At 56.8% G+C, this 20757-nt stretch overlaps 2 protein-coding genes and 1 long non-coding RNA gene across 18 annotated transcripts in view; 2 read left to right on the top strand and 1 right to left on the bottom strand.

Annotated features, from left to right (window-relative positions):
• Positions 1–3428, top strand: part of EPB41 (erythrocyte membrane protein band 4.1) — a 202643-nt gene extending 199215 nt beyond the window's left edge. For all 14 annotated transcript variants that reach the window (XM_058718341.1, XM_058718334.1, XM_058718335.1 and 11 more), the window contains one exon: positions 333–3428. The gene's annotated coding sequence lies outside the window, so the exon portion shown is untranslated. The remainder of the gene's footprint in view (positions 1–332) is intronic.
• Positions 1922–7262, bottom strand: TMEM200B (transmembrane protein 200B). 3 transcript variants are annotated; one of them, XM_058718363.1, is made up of 2 exons: positions 7154–7262; positions 1922–5205 (listed from the first exon to the last, which is right to left on the bottom strand). In XM_058718363.1, the coding sequence occupies exon 2, from the start codon at positions 5183–5185 to the stop codon at positions 4262–4264; it is 924 nt and encodes a 307-aa protein (XP_058574346.1). In that variant the 5' UTR covers positions 5186–5205; positions 7154–7262; the 3' UTR covers positions 1922–4261. The 3 variants fall into 3 exon arrangements, with proteins under 3 accessions (XP_058574346.1, XP_058574348.1, XP_058574347.1); XM_058718365.1 differs by lacking the exon at positions 7154–7262 and adding an exon at positions 5719–5835; XM_058718364.1 differs by lacking the exon at positions 7154–7262 and adding an exon at positions 5478–5561.
• The window catches only part of LOC131505149 (uncharacterized), a 32448-nt gene continuing 17161 nt past the window's right edge, over positions 5471–20757 (top strand). Inside the window, exons 1-2 of the long non-coding RNA XR_009258291.1 lie at positions 5471–5586; positions 5783–7384. This is a non-coding gene — a long non-coding RNA (uncharacterized LOC131505149). The remainder of the gene's footprint in view (positions 5587–5782; positions 7385–20757) is intronic.

Genomic DNA, 20757 nt, shown 5'->3' with positions numbered 1-20757 from the left:
TCTAAACCTCAGAGAGCCAGAGGAGAACAAAACCAAGAAAAGCAGGACCTGCCTGTCTGGAAATGTGGGCTTGGGGGCTAGGGGACTAGGGGGCCAGGCCAGACTAGAAAATTGAAAGCAGCATAGCAGCTTTCAGAGAGCCCAGGGATCCAGATAAATTTATGCCTAAAAGTAGTTTACAAACAACTCGAAGAAGCCATCGATCACAGGTAGGACTGGGCTCTGTAAAACTGCTCAGGCCCTGCTTGTGACTTGGGGCCACAGAACTGGCAGTGGGGCTGGGTGGCTGTTTTCCTTTGCTGGATTTAAAAAGTGTGCTTTCTCTCCTCTAGGAACTATCCTACCCCAACTCCCCGCCTGTCTCCCATCCAAGAGAAAACCAGCAAAATGATAAAGAAGCTTTCCTGCAATAGTCAGACATCAGACTTTGAAAATTACTCTAAACCACCAGAAAATTTCACTTTCTATTTGGAATTTATACCAAGAGAGTCTTCTAGACATCACTGGTTCTTTTAATACTTTTTCTACATTGTGATACCAGAAATTGTTCAACTTTTCACTCTATGGACTGTTTTTAAAGAGGTTTTTGGTTTTTTTTATGGGGTGGTTTGTAACCCCTTTAACCTAGCCTCTCTCCATTTATTTCCAACCCAGATCCTGACAGGTCCACAGAATTCTTGGGGAAATCCTCCAAAGATTCTGTCAGCTGTGTTGGGGGCCAAAGCCGGCTTAATGGGGCTTTCCTGCTCGTCCCCTAGTTTTGTACCCTTTGGATGTCAGCAGAAACTTCATTAACCAGCCCTTTCTCAGAGCCAATGATGTGACTTTACCATGTGAGGCAGGGCAGCTGTCCTGATCCACAGGCCCCAGGAAAACGTCCCTGTCCCTTTGTTGAGGGTGGTTTCAGTGAGGCAGAGATCTCTGCTAAGAATGTAGTATTGTTTTTCCTTGTTTCCTCCTATTCTTTCTTTTTGGAGCTTCTTTAGATCAAAGACATAAGAAGTTGTTTCATATCTATCTGGTACTGTGAATGTTTGAACATATCCGTGGCCTTCACCTTCCTGCCCTCCCTCCCCTTTTACCTCATCAGAAGCAGTGGCTCTGCTAAGTGCTCCCCCCACTTCCCATCTCAGGAGACCAAAACTCACAGGAAAATAGGCACTTTTGGCCAGAAGCTCCAATGGCACATTTTTAGTGGTGATTTAGGCAAGGAGAAAGTTAATGAGGTTTTAAAAAAGGTTTTCTAGTTCTGGGAATGTGCACTTCACACAGGGGAATGGTGGGGTTTACCTCAGTCAGATCTTGCTGAGAAGTATTTCCAGGTGACCAACCCCGGGCCCTTTTCTTTAATCCTGGGATGACAGGGAATGTGACTCAGAGAGGAGGTCTTGTTCCTTGTCCTTTCTTCTCCTGGCTGGTACCTGCCTGCAGACACCCTTCTGGAGCAAGGGAATTGACGTTTAGGGGCCATCCTTCCCACAAAACCCTGCACGACAAGGGGTACAAACACCAGCCCTGCTTGTTCCCACTCACCATCTGAGGTCTGTCAGGTTTTATAGGCTTGATTTTTGTGGTGGGTTGTGGGTTTATTTTACTTTTACTTTTTTGTTGTTGTTGCTGTTTGTTTGGTTTTGAAAATGGGACTGACTGATGTGCCCAATTCCACCATTCCTGGTAGGTCTGGGGGCATTTTTATTTAATAGCACTTCTCGAATCTTCCAGCTTGCTCCCACAAACACATCTGCCCGGAAGTTCTTGGAATCTTATTCTGGGACAGAAGTGAACCTCATGAGATAGACAGCGGATCACAGTCAGCAGTCTCGGGGGGCTCCAGAGCAGTGAGAGACGTCGAAAACCCCTGCTCCCCACAGTGGGAGCCAGCCACCTGTGTCCAAAGCCTCTTCTGGCCGAGTCTTATCTCAGACAAACTCAGCTGGTTTGAACTGATTGCAGGCGTGTGCATTTTCCTTTAGTACTTATGTGAGAATATTACTAGCCGAGAGGCAGCTCTCTCTCGAGAGGGATGAAGAGCTCAGGTAGGGTATATGACAGGCCTGCGGAGCCAGGACTGTCCTGTCTCAGGAGCAGACTTCCAGCCCGTGGGCACAGGGTCTGAAACGATGGGGCTCTCTTGGTGGTACCCACGCCCAGGCTGTGTCGCCAGGAGTGGTGGTGAGGTTAGGAATCCAGCTCACATCAGAAGGCGTGTAACGTGAGCTCCCTTGCCCGTGGCCAGCTGTCCTTTTGAAAGAGCTGCCAGCTTCCCAGGCTGCCAGCTGTGGAATGAAGAGGGTCGGGGTAAGGAAGAGGGCACAGGGTGAGCATCAGCGGCCTGGCATGCCGGGTTCTCCACTGCCTGCACTGATGCGGCAGCTTTCACCGCACAGGACCTATGACAGGGGCCCACGCTTCCCCTCGGCTCTGTCACCCGCTCACAGTGCTTCTCCTCCCGCTTCCTTAACTATAAATTGGACCAGAAGATCTCGAATGCTCTTCCAGCACTGAGAAGCCACGATTTGGACAAGCTAGGCAGAAGGTGTCCTTCCAAGCCTCTCTCCCTATCCTGCCTCTCTGGTAACAGATCTGAGGGTTCGACAGTTGTTTGGATTTTATTTCTTCCTGCAGTTGTGTGTGCATTTGTGTGTGTGAGTGTGAAGAAAAACAGATTCTGTCCAGGTGGAAATGGTGAAGAGGGGAGGGGAGAGTTTCATTTCCAGGGTCAGAGACTTGGCAGCAATTTCCCTAAAGTGACTCAGACACACCACAGTAACAATTCTCGCTGCAGTTTTATTTTTATTTCACTTGAGAAGTAAAGACTTCCTCCAAGCCACACGAGGTCTCTGCCACCCACCCACCACCCACCCACCCACCCACCAAGCAGGACCTAAATTTCCAAGCCGAGGGCCCGAAGAACCTGGCCACAGGGACCTTTCAGGGCCTCTTTGCCCTCCGGCCCAGGCCTCCCCATCGCATGTTCTGCAGGGCGGTGGAGGGGGGGAGGGGACAACCGTCTGCCCTGGGAAGTGGAGCCAGAGCTATGGCCTGACCAACACCACAGAATGCCCACTGCTCGTGGAAATAACCTGCCCAGGATCTCAGCCCCCGGCTGGCTGTTTTTACAGATCTCTCTCAAATGTATTATTTTGGTGACAAAAATGAAGGAGCTTTGTAAATTTTTTTAAAATTATGAATCATATCAAGTAGTTGTTTACATTTCTTGACAAATAGGAACTATGGCAGCAGAATCAAATTGGCAAAATCCCTAGATTAAAAAGGCAATAATTAGGTCTGCTGTTTTGGCCTTTTGTAGTAAGAGAAGTGGTGTAGTGCTTAGATACGTGTTTGGTCTTGCTTCTTGTATTGCATTTTTCAATAAACTTACAAAAAAAAAAAAAGACTGAATCTGTGAGAATTGATCAACTTTTAAAGTTCTCTTTTCCTACCAGCAATCTGGGAAAAATTAAACATGGGTAAGGGAGACCCAAATTCAAGCCATTTTCTAAAGTAAGCTACCCACATTGGCCAAAATGCGGCTTCAACGTTGTATAAAAGGAGATCTGACAAATGCTTTTTGCCTGCTGGAGGGAGATGTTGCAGCACAGGCCATGACAGAGGAGAGAAGGGGGCTTCTCAGACCTGTTTAGGGAGGGGCCAGACCCTCGGTAGGAAGACTTTGGCAGTAGTGTAGCCCTAGTGGGGTGTACCCCGCATGGCTGAGGGGAGACAGGGGCTGAGGTGGTGGGAGATAAAGCCTCAGGCCCCATCCCAGATGGCAGTGGAGGGTCTCTGCTCTACCCCATTGCCCGTCTTCGCCGACCCCGCAACTGGCACCACCTTGGAGGGAGCCCATCCCAGCCTGTAACATCCCAACCTACCTTCTGAGTCTTAGGGGTCCTTGCTCACCACTTGGGGTTTGCCAAGACACCAGGTTTCTCCCAGTCACCCTGACCTGGACCTCCAGCCCCCTCAGGTACCTGTCCGAGGCTAAGTAAGGCCACTTTTGGAGGCTTAAAAGAGATCCCAAGGCCGAGTCATGCTGGTCTCCAGACTCCACATTAAAGCGCATTGTCTCCAGCTTATTGAACCCTGTGCAGTTGGCATTTGTCTGCCGACATGCAAGTCAGGATGCCTTAGCAGCTGATGGGGCCAGAGCATCCACCTCCAGTCTGGGATGTGACTGATGCTTCTACTAGATATTGGGACTTCTGGTCCTGTTACCAATGTCCATGCTGCAGCCACCTAGAAGGCTGTCCCCTGCTCCTCAAACCCGGGCTCCCAAGTCCCCTCCTCCTCCCAACTTGGCATAACCCCCCAGACTGAGGCGGTCCAGCCGTGGCCAGCTCCGGTGAGCACAGTCTCGAGCTGCCGGGGCCCCAAGTAGGAGCTCCCCAAGGCCCAGATCCAGAGACTTGGAATGTTCGATGCAGGAACCAGAGGGCTGCACGGTGATAATCACATGGCCAGTCTGGGTCCGTGGACCCCAGGGTGGGGGCAGCCCTGGGCCCTTCAGAGGGTAACTGTTGAGCAGGGCAGGTAACCCCAAGCGAGGATTAGCAGGCTCTGAACGCAGACTCCGCACTGACGGGACGGGTGAGGTACCCCGACGCGGGGACAGGTCCCAACTTTCTGGCTCTGCGCGGCCTATGGCTCTGGGAGTCCTGGGTCCGGGGCTGGGGAGGAGGGCGCAGTCCCAGCCGGCGCCGTCAGGAGGGCGGAGCGCCTGAGCCCGCAGCACCCCCTGGCGAAGCCGTCGCGTCTCCAAGTCGCGGTTCTCGTAGAGTAGCGTGTTGGCGCAGATGAACACGAACAGGCCGACGCCCATGACCACCGGCCCGAGGAGCCGCAGCCGCTCGTGCGGGCCGTGGGCCCGGCCGGCGCCGCGACCCTCGCGTCGCAGCTCGCTCAGGGGGGGTGCGCTGGCATTGGCAGCGCGCGGCCCTGGGGCGCCGGCGCGGTGCGGCCAGTAGCCGGCCACAGCGATGCCCATGCCCACCAGTACCACGAGCGCCCCCAGCGCCGCGAACGCCCCCGACGGCGAGCGCAGCCGCAGCCGTGCCCGCACCCGCAGGGGTTCGGGCGGGGAGCGCGGGCGCCGGCGGCGGCCCAGGCGGCGGCCCAGGCGAGAGACGCGGCCCTCGGGGCTCCTGCGCACCTCCCCGCAGTCTCCAGGGCTCCCAGCCGTCATCTCGCCGTCGTCTAGGCGCTCTGCAGAGAGATGGGAGGCAGGGACTGAACCGACGGGCCTAGGGTCGGAGCGCCAGGTGGGGGGCCCAAATCCGGGAGGCAAGCTCAGGCTGCCTCGCCCAGGCCGCTTGGAGATCCCTGGCGGCCACCCCCGGATTTTCCCGGGCCGCGAGGCGGGGAGCCGCCCCCGCTCGGGTTTTCCGCAGCGGAGCTCGGAGCCAGGGACGCGCGGCAGAGCCGGAGTTGGCCGGGCCCGCGGGCGGAGAGGAGGGAGGGGGGGCGCGGGCTGCTACCTGGCGCATCCTCGGCTGCGGGGCTCCGGCCTCCAGAGCCCTCTTCGCCAGCCCGCCGGCTCCGGGCCTCAGGAGGTGTGCTGGCCCCCCCGGCAGTGGCGTCTCCAGGGTAAGTCCCGCCCGGGATCGACCTCACCCCCGCACGTGGGTGCACCGTAAAGGAGGGAGGGGGCGCTCAGACCGCCCGGGTCCGCTGGGGTCGCTCGCGGGCCCCACCTCCCCCCTACTGCGCTTTACATACCGCAGCGTAGGAAGGAGGGGGTGTCACTGACTCCAGCCTCTTCCTGCCCGCCCCCTCCTTTCAGACCTCCTCAGTCTGCACTGAAGCTGCAGCAGGAGAGACTTGAGCTAGACTCCAGGAAGACCGTTCCGATCAAGACCAGCGGCAGACTTTGCCCGGGATTGCTTTAAACTCCGCGTAGACGAGGCCTCTCCTCCCCCAGCGGCCGGGCAGTGGCCAGGGCAGGGCGCAGGGGGCTGCAGGTGCTGGGCGCGGGGCCCTGCTGGTAGAGCTCCCCTCCGGCTCTCCCGTCGGCCTGGGCAAGGCTGTTCCCAGGTTGCAGCGTTTCCAATTCGAGCTCCTCGGGATGAATCATCCCCCTTTCCCGCCGCCTGTCCTCCTTTCCGGCCTCCTCCACCCGAGGCCTCTGTGGCCCGCGTCCCGGACGGAGCAGCACCGCCCCAGCACCTCAGGCCGCCCCAGCCTGGGCCGCCCGGCTTAAGCCCTTCCCGGCCTGTGGCCTGAGGACTGGAGCCGGGGCCGGGTAAGGAGTAGCTGGGTTGTGTGTGGTGTGGCCCCCATGGGAGGGAGGGTGTGGGAGGAAACCGGGCCCCCGCCCAGGAGCCCTGGGCCGCAGGGGGAGAGTTAGGACCTCGCTGTCCGGTGGTGCGTCTTCACTCCCCCGGTATGGTTTCTAAACAGCTTCAGTGCTGGAACCCGTAGCCGAAGCCCCAGGAAGGAGGCCTTGCTACCCCACTCACTCCCCATCCGCACCCCCGAAGCTCAAGACACGACACCCCATCCCTGGCTCCAACAGGAGTGCCAAAGGCCCGGGGCCTAGCACTGAGCCGCAGTCTGACGCGTCCAAAGCCTAATTTTCACAGATGGAAACTGCGGCCCAGAGAGGCGGAGGAGACTGCCGGGGTCACACGAGGAGGGGGCTCTACCGGGACCCGACGCCGGGCCTCCCGACCCCGGCCAATGATGTGCACAGCCACGGGAGCGTCGTGGGAGGAGGCAAGGGCCGTTCCCCGTCGTCTCTGAGTGTGGAGCCTTTTCCCCAGCCCGAAACCTCAGAAGTGACCACCCCGCCCCAGGCCAGAGCTGGTGCCCCGGGCCCAACCCCGAAAAGGTCGCCCGGAGACCCCGCGCGTCTCTGCGTGAAGGAGGGCGAAGGCGTGCGGAGAGATGGCCACATGCCTTGAGACCCCGAGACTCGGGAGAGCGTGAGTCCACGCTGGGGACCCCAGGGGGACAGGAACTTGGAGCCACAGTCGGAAGGTCTCAGGCCGCGGGAAGTTGCTCCGGGCCGGGTCCCTTGCACTCAGCCAGCGTCCACACTCTGCCCGGGGTAAAGGGAGGACCGGACTCCCGCCGCCCAGGGCCTTTCCGGAGGGAGGGGAAACAAAAAGTTGAGGAAAGTGGGAGGCGAACCCCGGACCCTAGTTCTGCTCACCTGGTGCCGCCGCGCCCAGGCGTGTGCCGGTCCGAGTCAGCGCGCCGCGGGTCGCGCGGCACTGCCGCGGTCTCCACCGACTCTTGGCCCCCCCCCGGCCCCGCCCCCTACTCGGGCTCCGCCCAGCGCCGCCCAGGCCCCGCCCCCTAGGAGCCCGGGGGACTGGCTGGCTAGCACCCCTCCAGGCCCCACCGCGGGAAGAAGGCAGCCGCTCAGGTCTGAGGGTCGCAGGTAAGCGCTGTGTGCTGGCCTGGTGGCTCGGAGGACCCGGGGGTCCGAGTCCCCGGCTTCTGTCGTTCGCAGAGGCCTGGGAGGGCCCCCTCATCCCACGTGGGGAAACCTGGAGAACCCTGCGGGGCTCCGTAGCGAGCGCGCAGACTGAGGACTCGAAGCCCGCACGCCCCCATCCCGCGCCTCTCAGCCCTTCATTCTAAGCGCCGGGGAGAGGACCCCCGGAGGCGTGTGAGAGCCCGCTGCCGCCCCGCGCCGTCCGGGGAGCTCCCCGGAGGAGGCGGTCCGGTTCCTGCCCCGCCCGCGCCCCCAGCCCTTCGCGTCCGTGAACCTCACTGCCTTCACCTGAAAAATGGGCTTCAAGGTGTCCGCCTCGCAAGATGCGGAGAGGCGAAAATCCAGCGTCGGGGGTGGGCACTCGACACGGGGCGCAGCCCCGGGTAACCCCGCGAGCGCTCAGTGAATAGCAGCCCAGGGCAGGGGTGGGGGCGGTGGGGCTGAGCCCTCTCCCAGAGCTGAGGGAGTCTGACGGAGTGTCACGGGTCCCGCCGGCCTCCCTAACACTGAGAGGACGCGCCCCATTTGGAGTGGGGAGGCGGCGCTGGTCCCCGCTCCGGAGGCACTGGGAGCGCCCCCAGCCGCTGGCCCGACGGGGCCGCGCAGCTCTCGCCCAGCCCGCCCCCCGAGGCTGGAATGCGGAGCGGAGCGAGGGGGTCGGCTGGCGGCCCAGTTTCCATGATGCGGGGGGCGGGCTCGGAGGAGAAGGGGGGGGGGGAAGCGCGGGCGGCCGGCCAGGCTCCGAGCCGGGCCCCCCCTGGCCCCCGCTGCCCGGCCGGGCCCCTCGGGAGGAATTTCCGGCCTGGGATTGATTATAACCCTCCCATCCCCCGGCCGCCGAGACCCCCCGGCCCGCGGGGCGCGGGGGAGGGGGAGGGGCGGTAATGAGACCCGGCTGTGCGCCCGGGGCGGGGAGGGGGAGCTCGAGGAAGTCGCCGGCCTGGGCCATCCCCGCCCCCTCGCAGGGCGCCACTCTACACAGCTAGGCCTCGAACCCAGGCCCCGGCCCTCTGGCCCGACTGAGGAGACTGGGGGTGGCATCAGCGCCCCGGGAGTTTCTCTCCCAGCGTTCGTGGACAGGCATCCCTGGGAGCGACCAAAGCCTCCTCGGGGGAACGGGGATGCCGGCCTCCTGCAGAGCGGGTAGGGCCAAGCTGGGGTCAAATGGGGTCGGAGAGCCAGCCGGGGTCGCCTTCCCGCCGCCGCCTTCCCGCCGCCGCGTGAGACTGAAGGCTCCTGCGGCCAGAGCTCCGAAGAGAATTACCTGCGCCCTGCGCCGGGCTGTTGTTTGCGCTCCAGTGAGGCAGTGGCCTCCTTCCTGCCTCCTCCGGCCACCCCCTTTGCTCGAGACCCCCGTGGACCCTGCACTCAGTCCATTCCCGCACACCGACTGCTCCTCGCCGCCGCCCTGGCCCTCCGGCAACCCCTCCTGCGGCTCAGGTCCCCACCCCACCCTACACTGTCCCCGCCATTCCCCCGCCCGCCTCGCGGCTCTTCCTGGGGACACCAACTCCAGGCTAAAGCTCAGTGTCGCGTTCTTGTCCTTGCTGCTCCATCTGCCCTGGCGGTTACACGTGCTCTTCCTGCCTGCCCCTCCTGGCTCTTCTTCCTCAGGGCCCCTCTGTCCTCCCCCCGCCCCCCCTCCCATGTTGGGGCTCCTCCAGCCTGAGCCCACAAATCCATCCTCACTTTCGGCAACCAGACACCTCCCCAGAAATGTCCCTGCTCCCTGTGATCATGGCCCATTCCTACTCCTCCTGTTCCCCCTTCTGTAAAGGGCCCCCCTGCTCACCCCAAGGCCATCTCCACCAGCAGTCACCTTAGGCTCACTCCTCTCTGCCTTCTCCCCAATCCTTCCAGTCCTGTGGACCCTCCGCTTGGGATCCCCAATTAGCTGCCTTCTCCCTGCCCCAGGGCCACTGTTCTGTGCAGGGTCACCAGCCATCTTTCTACCCTGGATCTAAACCAATCACTCACTCTTGCTTAAAACCCTCAGTGGCTCCCCAGTGATGTCTAAATGGAGTTCAAAATCCCTTCTCATCTCCACAAACTGGGTCCTGCCCCCTCACACCCTCCCTCCCCCATAGCTGAACTTTCTCCCATCCCCACATCTGTGCTCTGGCCTTGGGGTGTGACCCGGTCCTTGCCTCCTGCCATGAAATCCCACTGCTCTGATCATCCCCTTGGCTCCTTCTCCTTCAGACCTTCTTTGCACCTCTGTGACCCCAGAGTAGGTCAGCCCCGCCCCTCCCAGACCCCTGCCTTCTACACCCTCACCCGGCCTCCCCTTAGCAGCACTGCACAGGAGAACTGAGATCAGTGTTTGGGATTTGAGCCTATGTCTTATGTCCCCCTGGTGGTGAGCTCCGAGGGGAGACCTGGGTCTGTCTTGGCCCTCCACTGGCTTGTTTCTCCCCCACCCGGGGGTCCCTCCTAATCCACACTGCCCAGACAGCAGGAAAGGACTCTGCTCTCTGAGTCCCAGTTTCCTCATCTACACAAAAAGGGGGGAACACTACTTCCTAGTGTTGTTTTGAAGACTAAATAGGAGCACACATGTTCAGCATCTGGCACAAAGTGGATGCCACCGAACAGCTGATCCCTCCTCTGACCCTGGGGTTTGGGGCACAGAAGACAGTGTTTGGGAATTGTAGGAACCTTCCGTGGCATCATTTGGGGCGGTGGTGAAAAAGGGGTCCTCTTTTCCTAGATATTATTTTTTTAATGCTTATTTATTTATTTGCTAGTTTGTTTATTTATTTTTGAGAGAGAAAGGCAGAGCTTGCGCAGGGGAGGAGCAGAGAGAGAAAGGGAGACACAGAATCCGAAGCAGGATCCGGACTCTGAGCTGTCAGCACAGAGCCCGATACGGGGCTTGAACTCACGCACTGTGAGATCATGACCTGAGCTGAAGTCGGACGCTTAACCAACTGAGCCATCCAGGCGCCCCCTCTTTTCCTAGATATAACCCCATTCGATTCCCTTGAGAGTTCAGCGAGGTCAGTGATATGCCCAGATCGCAGAAGAGGAAACTGGCTCAGAGAGGCCAAGACCTGCTGGCAGACACACAGCCGGGCTGGTAAGTGCTCTTCCCCTCCACAGAGGGATGTCCATGGGCCCTGCTTGGCCGGATGGATGTTCAGATGTGTGGGCAGCCAGTGGCCTTATTATTGGGACATCAGTCCCCTCCTGGATCTGCCCTGGCTCCTGTGTGACCAGGACTCCTTTCCTTCTGAACCAGACACAGGGACCCTGAGGCCCCTGCCTACTTGAGACTCCATGTTCTCTCCGAAAGCCACTGTGGGGAGGGAACAGCTGTCATCGCCTGCATGTCACAGCCCCACCCGGGGCCACAGAACAGCAGGGCCTGGGAATTAATCTCCCTCATCTCCAGTTTAGGAACAGCCAGGCTGGCTGGGTCCAGGACGCCCCGGATTTCCTGCCTGAGCCCCAGGGGTTTCTAAATCCATCTTTGTCTCTGAGCTGCCCCAGGAGCACTTAGAGGACACAGCTGAGTGACTGTGTGGCTCCCAGCAAGACCACAGCCTCAGCTAAGAATCCCAAACCCGGTGCAGAGGAGAGAGCAGACTCTGGGACCCAGTTTTGATTCTACTGGTCTTTCACTGTGTGACTTTGGGCACATGCCAGGACTCCCTCCCTCTGCCTCTGTAACCGGTCCTTCCCAGGAAGAACTGGTGGGAGATTCAATAAGAAATGTTTGGCAAATAGAATCCAGAACTCCACTCCCAATGCCCCATTTACCGGGGCAGAAACCAATGCCCAGAGAGGCACAGTGACTTGACCAGGGCAACCCAGCCAGTTAATGGCAGGGCTGGGCTTCAGGCCCCACAGTTACAGGGTCCCACCCAGGGCTCTTCAGGGCGTGCTAGGTTGTGAAAACTCAGTCCATCTCCCCACCCAAAGCTCTGAGCTGGGCGGTGGGTTTCTCCCCTGGTGTCTCTGTGCCGCTGGCAAAGCTCTTAGGAAGAATGAGCTCCCTGTCTCCATTGCTCTCCAAAACCCAGGGAAGAGAAGGAGCAGAGAACCTGGGCGACACTGGGAAGGCCAAGGAGATGAGACCTGGGAGACAGGGCAAAGCCAGCCTCCTGCCAGAGTCCATAGGGTGAGGGATGACAGTAGGAAGTCACCATCTTGTCACGCTCCCCCTGGCTACCAGCTCCTTCATAGCTGTTACCTTCTTAAGTGTGCAAGACAAGCCTGAGAGGGAGGTGACACTCTCACCCCTTGTCACACATGCAGTGCTACACTACCTCCCACCAGCCCTGTGACCGTGGCCAAGTCAGCTTGGCCTTATGTCTCCTCTGCAAAACAGGGACATTGGTAGCAACGACTGCAGGGGCCTGTGATGAGGACGCCACTCCACAGGAGACTGTATATGGTGGCCCTAGAGTTCTGACCTTCAGCGGGTTCTTTCCCATCAGTTTTCTCTCCTATAAAATGTGAAAGTCAGACTATTGATTGTATCTCTACAGCCACCTCCTCTGGGGACCAGAGAGGAGCCAGCCCTGGGCCCCATCCAGATGCTTCAGGGGGTGGAGTGAATAGACCATCCACCAAAAGCTGAGGAAGCAACAGCCGACTCCATGTGGGGGCCAGGCAACACGGAGGACTTCATGGAGGAGGAAGGGGGTATTCCCGCTGGGTTTCAGAAGAGCCCTGCGGGCTGCAGAGGGGGAGGATATTCCAGGCTGCAGAAACAGCATGCACACAGCCTGGAAGCATGGGCAAGGGTCAGGTGCTGGAGAAGGAGCAGGGGATGGGATGAAGGGGGTCAGGGCCTGATTGCAGAGCACCTCAAACATCAGGCTCAAGATCCAGGGCTCAGACCTCTGGCACTGGGAGCCATGGGAGGTGTTAAAGCAGGGGAGTAGCCTGATCCATACACACCTGGGGACGGACTTTACAAACTCTTAATGTGGCATCTGGAATAGTTTCTCCAAGGGCAACAAGAGATGCGTGATGTGGAGCCCCAGGCCGACACAGGAGCAGGTATGGGGCCAGGGAAGGTTAACGCCCGCAGAAGGAGAGAAGGCACCTGGTGGCCATGGGAAAAAGCGGCAGCCCACTGCCTCCCAGGTCCTCTGGTTCTGTTCCTGAAGGCAGCCAGCTCCCTCCCACCCCTGACCCTTCCCAGCTCCCTTGCTTTACTCCATTCCCATCCTCTGGGACCCCTGTGGCAGGAATGGAAGGCGGTGATTTCGAGAAGAGCCCCTACTTAGGAGTCCGTGACTGACTGATGCTTGACTTGTGGCCTGGCCACTTATTGGCTGTGCGACCCAGTGAAGATCACTCTGTCTTCCTGAGCCTTCCTTTTCATGCTCTGTAGAATGGGGAGCTGCTGTAAGAGCCCCACTCCAAGAAGTTTTGGGAACGTGAAGCGAGCTAGCGTGTGAGAAGGCCCAGCATAGACTCCGGGGTTCCCACCTGAAGCTGGTCGTACCCTAGTGAGGACGATCCCCACGGAAGAGGGGAAACCACATGTGGTCTCTGGAACGTATCCACGTGCTGGGGGCCCAGGGCACCCGTGGAGGAGGAATAGTGAAGCTTCCTGGAAGAGGGGCCATTTGAGTGAGGGCTTGGGAGGAATATCAGGCAGAAGTTGCTGCATGGGCAGATGCAGGAGGGGTGAAGAGAAGGAATTATGAGTCATTTGCAGGAAGGTCAGTGGGGAGGGGAGGCGAGGGGGCAGGAGAGGACTGAATGCCTCATTCAAGGGGTTAATTTCTTGTTTTTTAAGTTTTGTTTTATTTATTTTGAGAGAGAGTGCGAGCAGGGGAGGGGCAGAGAAAGAGGGAGAGAGAGAATCCCAAGCAGGCTCCACGCCATCAGTGCAGAGCCAGATGGGGGGCTTGAACTCACGAACTGGGAGATCATGACCCAAGCGGAAACCAAGAGTTGGACACTTAACCAACTGAGCCACCCAGTCACCCCTCAAGGGGTTAATTTCTAAAGACACATGCCCACATAACCTCAGGGTAGTCACTTCACCTCTCTGAGCCTCAGTTTCTTCATCTGACTACATGCCAATTGCCTGTCTCACAGGCTGTGAGGGTTTCGTTCTTGCCAAGAGCTCCCAGAACCGGCCCAGAAGTGCCCGGTGAACCGTTTGTTGTCATTGTTTTTTATACTGCTGTTAACTTAGCTCTGATGTTTTGCTTCATCTCTGTGTTCTTTTTTGATTTCTTGAATATTCTGATTGGCTCAGCTGGGGTCAGGTGGCTCTCCCTGATCCAAACAGCTGGAGCTGGAGGGAGAAGCCAGGGTCAGGCGGTCCAGAGGGGCAGGGGCCGGAAATGTAGACTCTCTCAGATACCCTGCAGAGGGTGACAGGTCCCTACAAGTGCCTGCCAGACTTAGGGGGTGGGACTAGGACCTTGGGAGCTGGGTGATCTACCAGGAGCTTAGAGTACCACTGCTGGCCAGAAATGTGACTGGGGCACATGCCTGCCACCCATAGACTTAGCCACGACATGGGTGTCCAGCGAGAAACACTGAAGCTGGGCATTACCTGTGAAAATCTGCTTCCCCCTCATTCTTCTGGAAGTGCTCACAGCAGACAGGTCACAGCAGGAAACAGAATATTTTCACAACTGAGAAAATTACATCCCATGTTTCCCCCTCCCCCGTAAGTTAGGCTAACAGCCCCATGTGGAGAGAGACGTGCCTTGGAGTACAGTAGGGCAGCAGCCGGCCACTACCGCCAACAAGAAGTCTGTGCATGGGGCTCCTGGGTGACTAGGTTGAGCAACCGACTTTGGCTCAGGTCAAGATCTCGCAGTTTGGGAGTTCGAGCCCCGCGTCGGGCTCTGTGCTGACAGCTCGGAGCCTGGAGCCTGCTTTGAGTTCTGTGTCTCCCCCTCTCTCTGCCCCTCCCCTGCTCATGCTCTGTGTGTCTCTCTCTCAATAATGAGTAAATGTTAAAAAAAAAAAATTAAAAAAAAAAAAGTCTGTGTGTGCGGTAAGCTGCAGAGATCGGAGTGGCCGGTCACAGCAGAGACAGCGGGGTAGAGACTAACACGCCTGGCGTATAGGAAGCACCAGCTCAGTAGTAGCGAGTCCTGGGACTGTTTGCTCGGCGACAGAACAGTGGACCTAGCTGATGTTGCCACAGGAGAATTAAAGAACTTCAGGTGACTGTAAGCAAGATAGAAATGTATTTCTCCTTTGCTTTCTCGCTGGAACATGAGCTGTGTGGCATCAACAGGAAGACCCCAGAGTTAAGGACCCAGGCTCCTTCCATCTTGTTGCTCTGCCATCCGGAAGGCGCGGCAGCCATCTGGTCTCCGTGGTTGAAGATGCTCACTAGTCCCCCTCCCTGAGTCTGGGGACCAGCCAGGGAGAATGGGGCTGGGAAAGGGGGCTGTGATCCCCCCTTAAAGGCACAACACCGGCTGTGCACATCCAGAATGTTCCTTTCCCATTCCTCAGAAGGAGGTTGTGGGCCACACCCAGCCCCAAGGGAGGCTGGGAAATGGTATTGGGAGACAACTAGCAGTCCTTGCTAAGATACTAAGATACCATGGGGATGTGGCGCCTCCATTTGGTAACAAATCGCACTGCTGATGCAGTAAGCCGCACACCACCAGCCGTGGGGGTGGGGAGGCAGAGGCTGCTCCCCCTCCCCCTCCCCCCCCCCCCCCCCCCCCCCCCCCCCCGGAGCCCGGGATTCAAGGTGAGAATCCTCCTGGGCAGGTCCCTTGCTTGGGCCAAGGAGTTGGCAGCATGCTGGCCGGCTACCTCCCGCCCCTTGATTGTGCCCAGAGCAGCCCCACAGGGGCCCTCTCTCCATCTCCCAGTCCGTCCCTGGGCCTGCAGAGAGCGACTCTCAGGCTCTCAGACCATATGGTCGTTTCTCTCACCCCCACACTGCAACCCTGGGCTGGACCCGGTTCTGTCGGTACCATGAAGTCCAATGCCAACTTCCAGATCTTGAATAAAGGGCTTTGTAAACTGTAAAGACGAAGGAAGAAGGCCCGCGGGGGGTGAGTGACATGGCCATGGTCACCCGGCTTGATGATGTGTCAAGTCACCCCAGTTCGCCCTCCCCCATCTCGGGGAGCCAGGACTGCAGTTCTAGGGCTTGGTACCCAGACCCAGGGCAGGAGCGCGGCGGCAAGTTAGCCAGACACTCAGCAAAGGAGCCGGGGCGCTAGTGGACAGGAGCGCACTCGGAGATGCCCGGGCGCCGCGGGCAGGAGGAGGGCCGTGGCCGGCGATGGTGCCACCTGGTGGCGAAGTTCCGCACCTGCGCCCGCCCGCCTCGCCGGTGCAGAGAGCCGCCGAGTTTGCGGCGGAGAAGCGGGGCAGGTCCCGGCGGAGAGCTGACTCCCCTCCGGGAGATCCTGGGGGCGCACGTGTCCTCCCGGGGCCTCATCCGGAACCCGGGTCACCGGCCTCCGGCCTCAAGCATGAGCTTCCTTGCAAACCGTAGGTTGCCTCCGATAGAAAGGACTCGGCCTTGGGTGGCTAAATTGGTGAAGCGTCAGCTTCGGCTCAGATCCTGATCTCACGGTTAGTGGGTTTGAGCCCCAGGTCCGGTTCTGCGCTGTGCGGAGCCTGCTAGGGATTCTCTCTGCCCCTCCCCTGCTTGGGTTTCCTCTCTCTCTCTCAAAAAAAAAAAAAAAAAAAAAAGGACTCGGCCCTGGGGAAGCCGCGCTGCGTAGGAAGGGACGACACAAAACTGTGGCAGAGCTGTAGGGACAAAACCCGGTGAGGGGTGGGGGTGGAAGGTGGAGTCACATTTATCCGGCGGCGTGGGAGCCCCTTCCAGGCGCTGCTGAAACGCGGGCTCCTGTATCCGCAGCACAGGAAACTGAGGCACAGAGACCCAAAATGGTAAGTGACAGAGCTGAGCTGGACCCCAGGACTGCCTGATCTAAACCCAAACTCTGGCCCTGGATTACTTGCCCGGGCTCTGCTGTGCCCTCCGTACCCCAAGCTTGCCTAGCCCAGCCCCTAGCTTGGGCATCCAGCCCAGGCCTGGAGAAGTTTGCCTTTATATCACCGGCCACAAACCTGGGATGTTGTGTGATGACCATTTCACCACTGCAAGGGGACCAGAGGCCCAGGGAGCTCCCTCACAAGTGCCCTCTCCACCCTCCACTTGGGATGCTGGAGATGTAGAGGGCAGCCAGACCAGTGGTGTCTGTATCAGCTCATGTTAGGGACTGACCAAGGAGGTAGCCAGCCGCAGGGGGACCTCCAGGGCAGGTGCCTCCCTCCCTGTGTCATTGGCCCACAGGTTCCATATTGGATGCCAGGTGTAATGCAAAAGCTTAGTGGGGGTTGGGGGGAGTTCCTCATTTGCATTTCTTTAGCAGTGTCCCTGAGTTTCTGGACAGACTCTCAGAAACACCAGGGGTTCCTGGAAAGTGTGAATTAAGGATAAGTGTTCTATCACAGGAAGAAAGGAATTTTGGTTCTGATACAATCTGATTAAATCTCCACTTGCCTTTTGGTGAAACTCTCACTGAGAATCTAATACACCTCTGGGAAGGGGCAGGAAACCAATGTCCAGCTCAGTAAACTTGCAGGAAATGGACTCCCATTTAATCTCCACCAGTCAAGAAACAGAACACTGCCAGCAGGCCCAGAAGGCCCATGGCCCTTTCTCTTTGGCCAAAAGCACACACAACCTAGAATAGGTTTAGTTTCTTTCTTTCTTTTAATGTTTATTTATTTATTTTTGAGAGAGAGCGAGTGAGCACGAGCAGGGAAGGGGCAGACAGAGGAAAACAGAATCCAAAGCAGGCTCCAGGCTCTGAGCTGTCAGCACAGAGCCCCACACGGGGCCTGAACCCCACACGCGGCCTGAACCCACGAACCCTGAGATCATGATCTGAGCCGAAGTCAGGACGCTTAACCAACTGAGCCACCGAGGCCCCTAGTTTCGTTTTTTAAAACAGCTACAGTTGAGGGGCACCTGGGTAGCTTAGTTGGTCTTGATCTCAGTTGAGGTCATGATCTTATAGCTCATGAGTTGGAGCCCCACATCGGGCTCTGTGCTGATGGCGTGGAGCCTGCTTTGGATTCTGTCTCTCCTTCTCTGCCCCTTTCCTGCTTGTGCTCTCTCTCTCAAAAATAAATAATGATAAGAGTAATAAAGTTAACTAAAAACACTTTAAGAAAGTGGAATTTTTTCTACTATTGGAAAATAAGCACCTTTGGTGGGAAGAGGAACAGCTTTGAATGATTTTTAAATTTGATTACATCGGGGCACCTGGGTGGCTCAGTCGGTTAAGCATCCGACTTTGGCTCAGGTCATGATCTTGCTGTTCGTGGGTTCTAGCATCTTGAAGACTCTTCCCTGTCTGGTTCATCTCTGGTTCACCTTCGAATCCTCCTCAAGACGTGAGCAGGATTGTGCAAATGTGTGGGAGGAATTTGTCAGTGTTTGGCCGCCTTCCTCCCTGCCTCTCTAGTCTACTTGGGGCCCGGGATGGGGGTGCTCCTCAGTTGGGCCGCAGGGCATCTCGGCGGGGAGGCAGCACCGTGCTCCCTTCACTGAAGCTGAGGGAGCGAAGTCCTCCCTCTACCGCCCTGGGAGTTTGCTGCCCGGCCCTCTTGAGCGGCCTGGACTCTGGCCCGCTGTCTGGGCAGGTCCTCCAGCTCCCACAGAGACTGAAAGGACACCCCACGCACAAGTGAAACCAGTAATCGCTGGGTTCATGGGCCAAGTAAGCGCAGCTGCAACTTTTTGTCCTGACCTTTTCCACCTGCCCTCAGACGCCCCTGCCTTGGCCTTCAGGGAGGCCGCTGGGAGGAGAACCAAGGGGAGTGCAGTGACAGTCCAAGCAGCCACCTATGCTCTGTCCTGGGACTGTCCCCAGGGCTCTGCCCCGATACGGAGGCCACCACCCTGCAGCGCCTAGGGACACAGTTTGTGGTTTCGGTGTGGACAGACATCCCTTGGTGAGCACTTCTTGTGTGACGGCCCCTGAGCTTATTTCTTTCTCCCCTTTGGTTGCCTGTAATTAGGGGGTTTTCGGTCCCTTAACCTCCTTCGCTTGAGAACATACTGACTAGAAGGCCGTTCGGTTCAGTTGGTGAAGTCCCGACTTCTGGGGAGGAACCAACGTTCGCAGAGGCACCCTGGGCTTCATGTGGTTTGTCCGTTGCTGCGGCTGTTGGTATCTTTGGATAAAACCGGCTGTGTTCTTGTTGGGAAGTGGGAAATGAAGTTTGATTCCCGAATGCAGCCCTTTCGGGCTGTGTTCTCCAACACTGGGCAGTCTCCTTTTGCAGCACTGCTTGGCCACAGTGTTCGTTAGACTCTGGAGAAAAATGACCAATGAGTGGATCCATAGACTATGATATTTGAAAATTTGGCCTTTAGGGGCGCCTGGGTGGCTCAGTCGGTTGAGCATCCGACTTCGGCTCAGGTCATGATCTCGAAGTTTGTGAGTTTGAGCCCCTCATCGGGCCCTGTGCTGACAGCTCAGAGCCTGGGGCCTGTTTCGGATTCTGTGTCTCCCTCGCTTTCTGCCCTGCCCTGGCTTGTGCGCGCTCGTGCTCTCTCAGAAATAATAAGTGAATAAACTTTAAAAAAGAAAAGAAAATTTGGCGTTTAAATTTTTATTTGGATCTTGTGTATTTGTATCCATGTATGCTGTAAATGTGAGCTGTCTTCTCTTCCTCTGGGTGGTGTTGTTAAAATTAATTTGTAAAAGAGCTCTATTTAGTTGATTTAAAGGCAAGTGCTTGTTAGGGGCCCCTGGGTGGCTCAGTCAGTTAAGCATCCGACTCCTGATTTGGGCTCAGGTCATGATTTCACCGTGCGTGGTTTCGAGCCCTGCGTTGGGCTCTGCGCTGACAGTGTGGAGCCTGCTTGGGATTCTCTCTCCCTCTCTCTCTCAAAGTACGTAAACAAACTTAAAAAAAAAAAAAAATAAAGGCAAGTGCTTGTAAGAACTGGGTATTCTAAGACTCAAGTTCACATGATTTGGGGAAATATTTGACAGAGCTAATTTAGGATTGTTGGTTTAATGAAAACATCTTTTTAGAGTTAGCACTGGATGCGAACTTCTGTTCTGTGTTTACTGCAAGTCAGGCAGGTTCAGGTTATCTCTATTGCCAAATTTGTTAGAAAAAGGGGAAAAGAACCTTACAACTTTGATGCCTCCTTAAAGTCTTAGGGGTAATCCAAACATGATTACTGAGAACAAATAAACAGATGTAAATAATTACTAAACAGGTTTATCTGCTTCATGCTCCTGTTACAGAAAACCTACTAGAACAACAAACAGTTCACAATGACTACTTTTCACTAGAAACTAAGGTTTTTAAGAGTTAAGAATAGATATAATCATGATTACAGAAATAATAAGGGAAACAACTCAGGGTGCCTGGGTGGCTTAGTCGGTTAAGCGTCCATCTTCAGCTCAGGTCATGATCTCATGGTTCATGAGTTCAAGCCCAGCATCGGGCCCTGTGCTGATGGCTCAGAGCCTGGAGCCTGCTTCGGATTCTGTGTCTCCCTCTCTCTCTGCCCCTCCCCTGCTTGCATTCTGTATCTCTCTCTCTCTCTCTCTCTCTCAAAAATAACATTAAAACAAGAAGAAAAAGGAAGGTGAGATCGGTTATTTCAAGAGGGAAGACTTAGGACAAAATCTGAATGTCAAAAGCACAGTTGTAAAAGGTTTGTGAGAAGGGCGTCTCTGAAGAATGTTGTTGCGGTTGGGACTGAGAAAGGTTATGGAGTCTATAAAGCTTATTAAGGAGTGATCAGCCCCCAGGGAAGGGAAAGGTGAGGAAGAAAGGAGCACCAGGTAGACGTTGAGAGGTGATACACCAGCAGAAGCTTCAGCTGATTCCCTGAAATTGGATCCAAAAGTTGGATTCTCTTTCAGAACCATCTTAAATGGGGGCAAAGAGCTGGAATTTTATACTCTCCTATTGGATAGTCATTGGATGTGACCACCGAAGAAGAGGACATGACCTTGGCAAGGCAGCTTTCTTCAGTCAAGTCCATCCCTGATGGTGCCTGACTGCTGAGATTGCTGGCCGCATTCCCACAGCTGAAAGCCCTTCGTTCCTGGTGGAGATTCTGGTCAGCACGTCCCAACATGCACAACTCAGATCCACACAGCGCCCTGTGTATCCTAGTCCCAGTAAGCATATATCAACATGGGGGGTGACAGGGAAGGAAAAAGGAGGGACTGCATACATTTTTTAAAGCTTCATCTTATTGTTGGAGGTGCCTGGCTGGCTCAGTTGGTGGAGCATGAGATTCTCGATCTCAGGGTCATGAGTTTGAGCCCCACGTTTACTTAAAGTAGAGTTTACTTTAAAACAAA

Source organism: Neofelis nebulosa, chromosome 2, assembly GCF_028018385.1.
Source record: "Neofelis nebulosa isolate mNeoNeb1 chromosome 2, mNeoNeb1.pri, whole genome shotgun sequence".
NCBI classification, from domain to species: domain Eukaryota; kingdom Metazoa; phylum Chordata; class Mammalia; order Carnivora; family Felidae; genus Neofelis; species Neofelis nebulosa.
Note: the sequence above shows the minus strand (reverse complement) of the source record. Positions and strands in the feature narration are given on the sequence as shown.

Coding starts and splice junctions, on each gene's coding strand:
- TMEM200B (XM_058718363.1), bottom strand. CDS start 5,185: ATGACGGCTGGGAGCCCTGGAGACTGCGGGGAGGTGCGCAGGAGCCCC.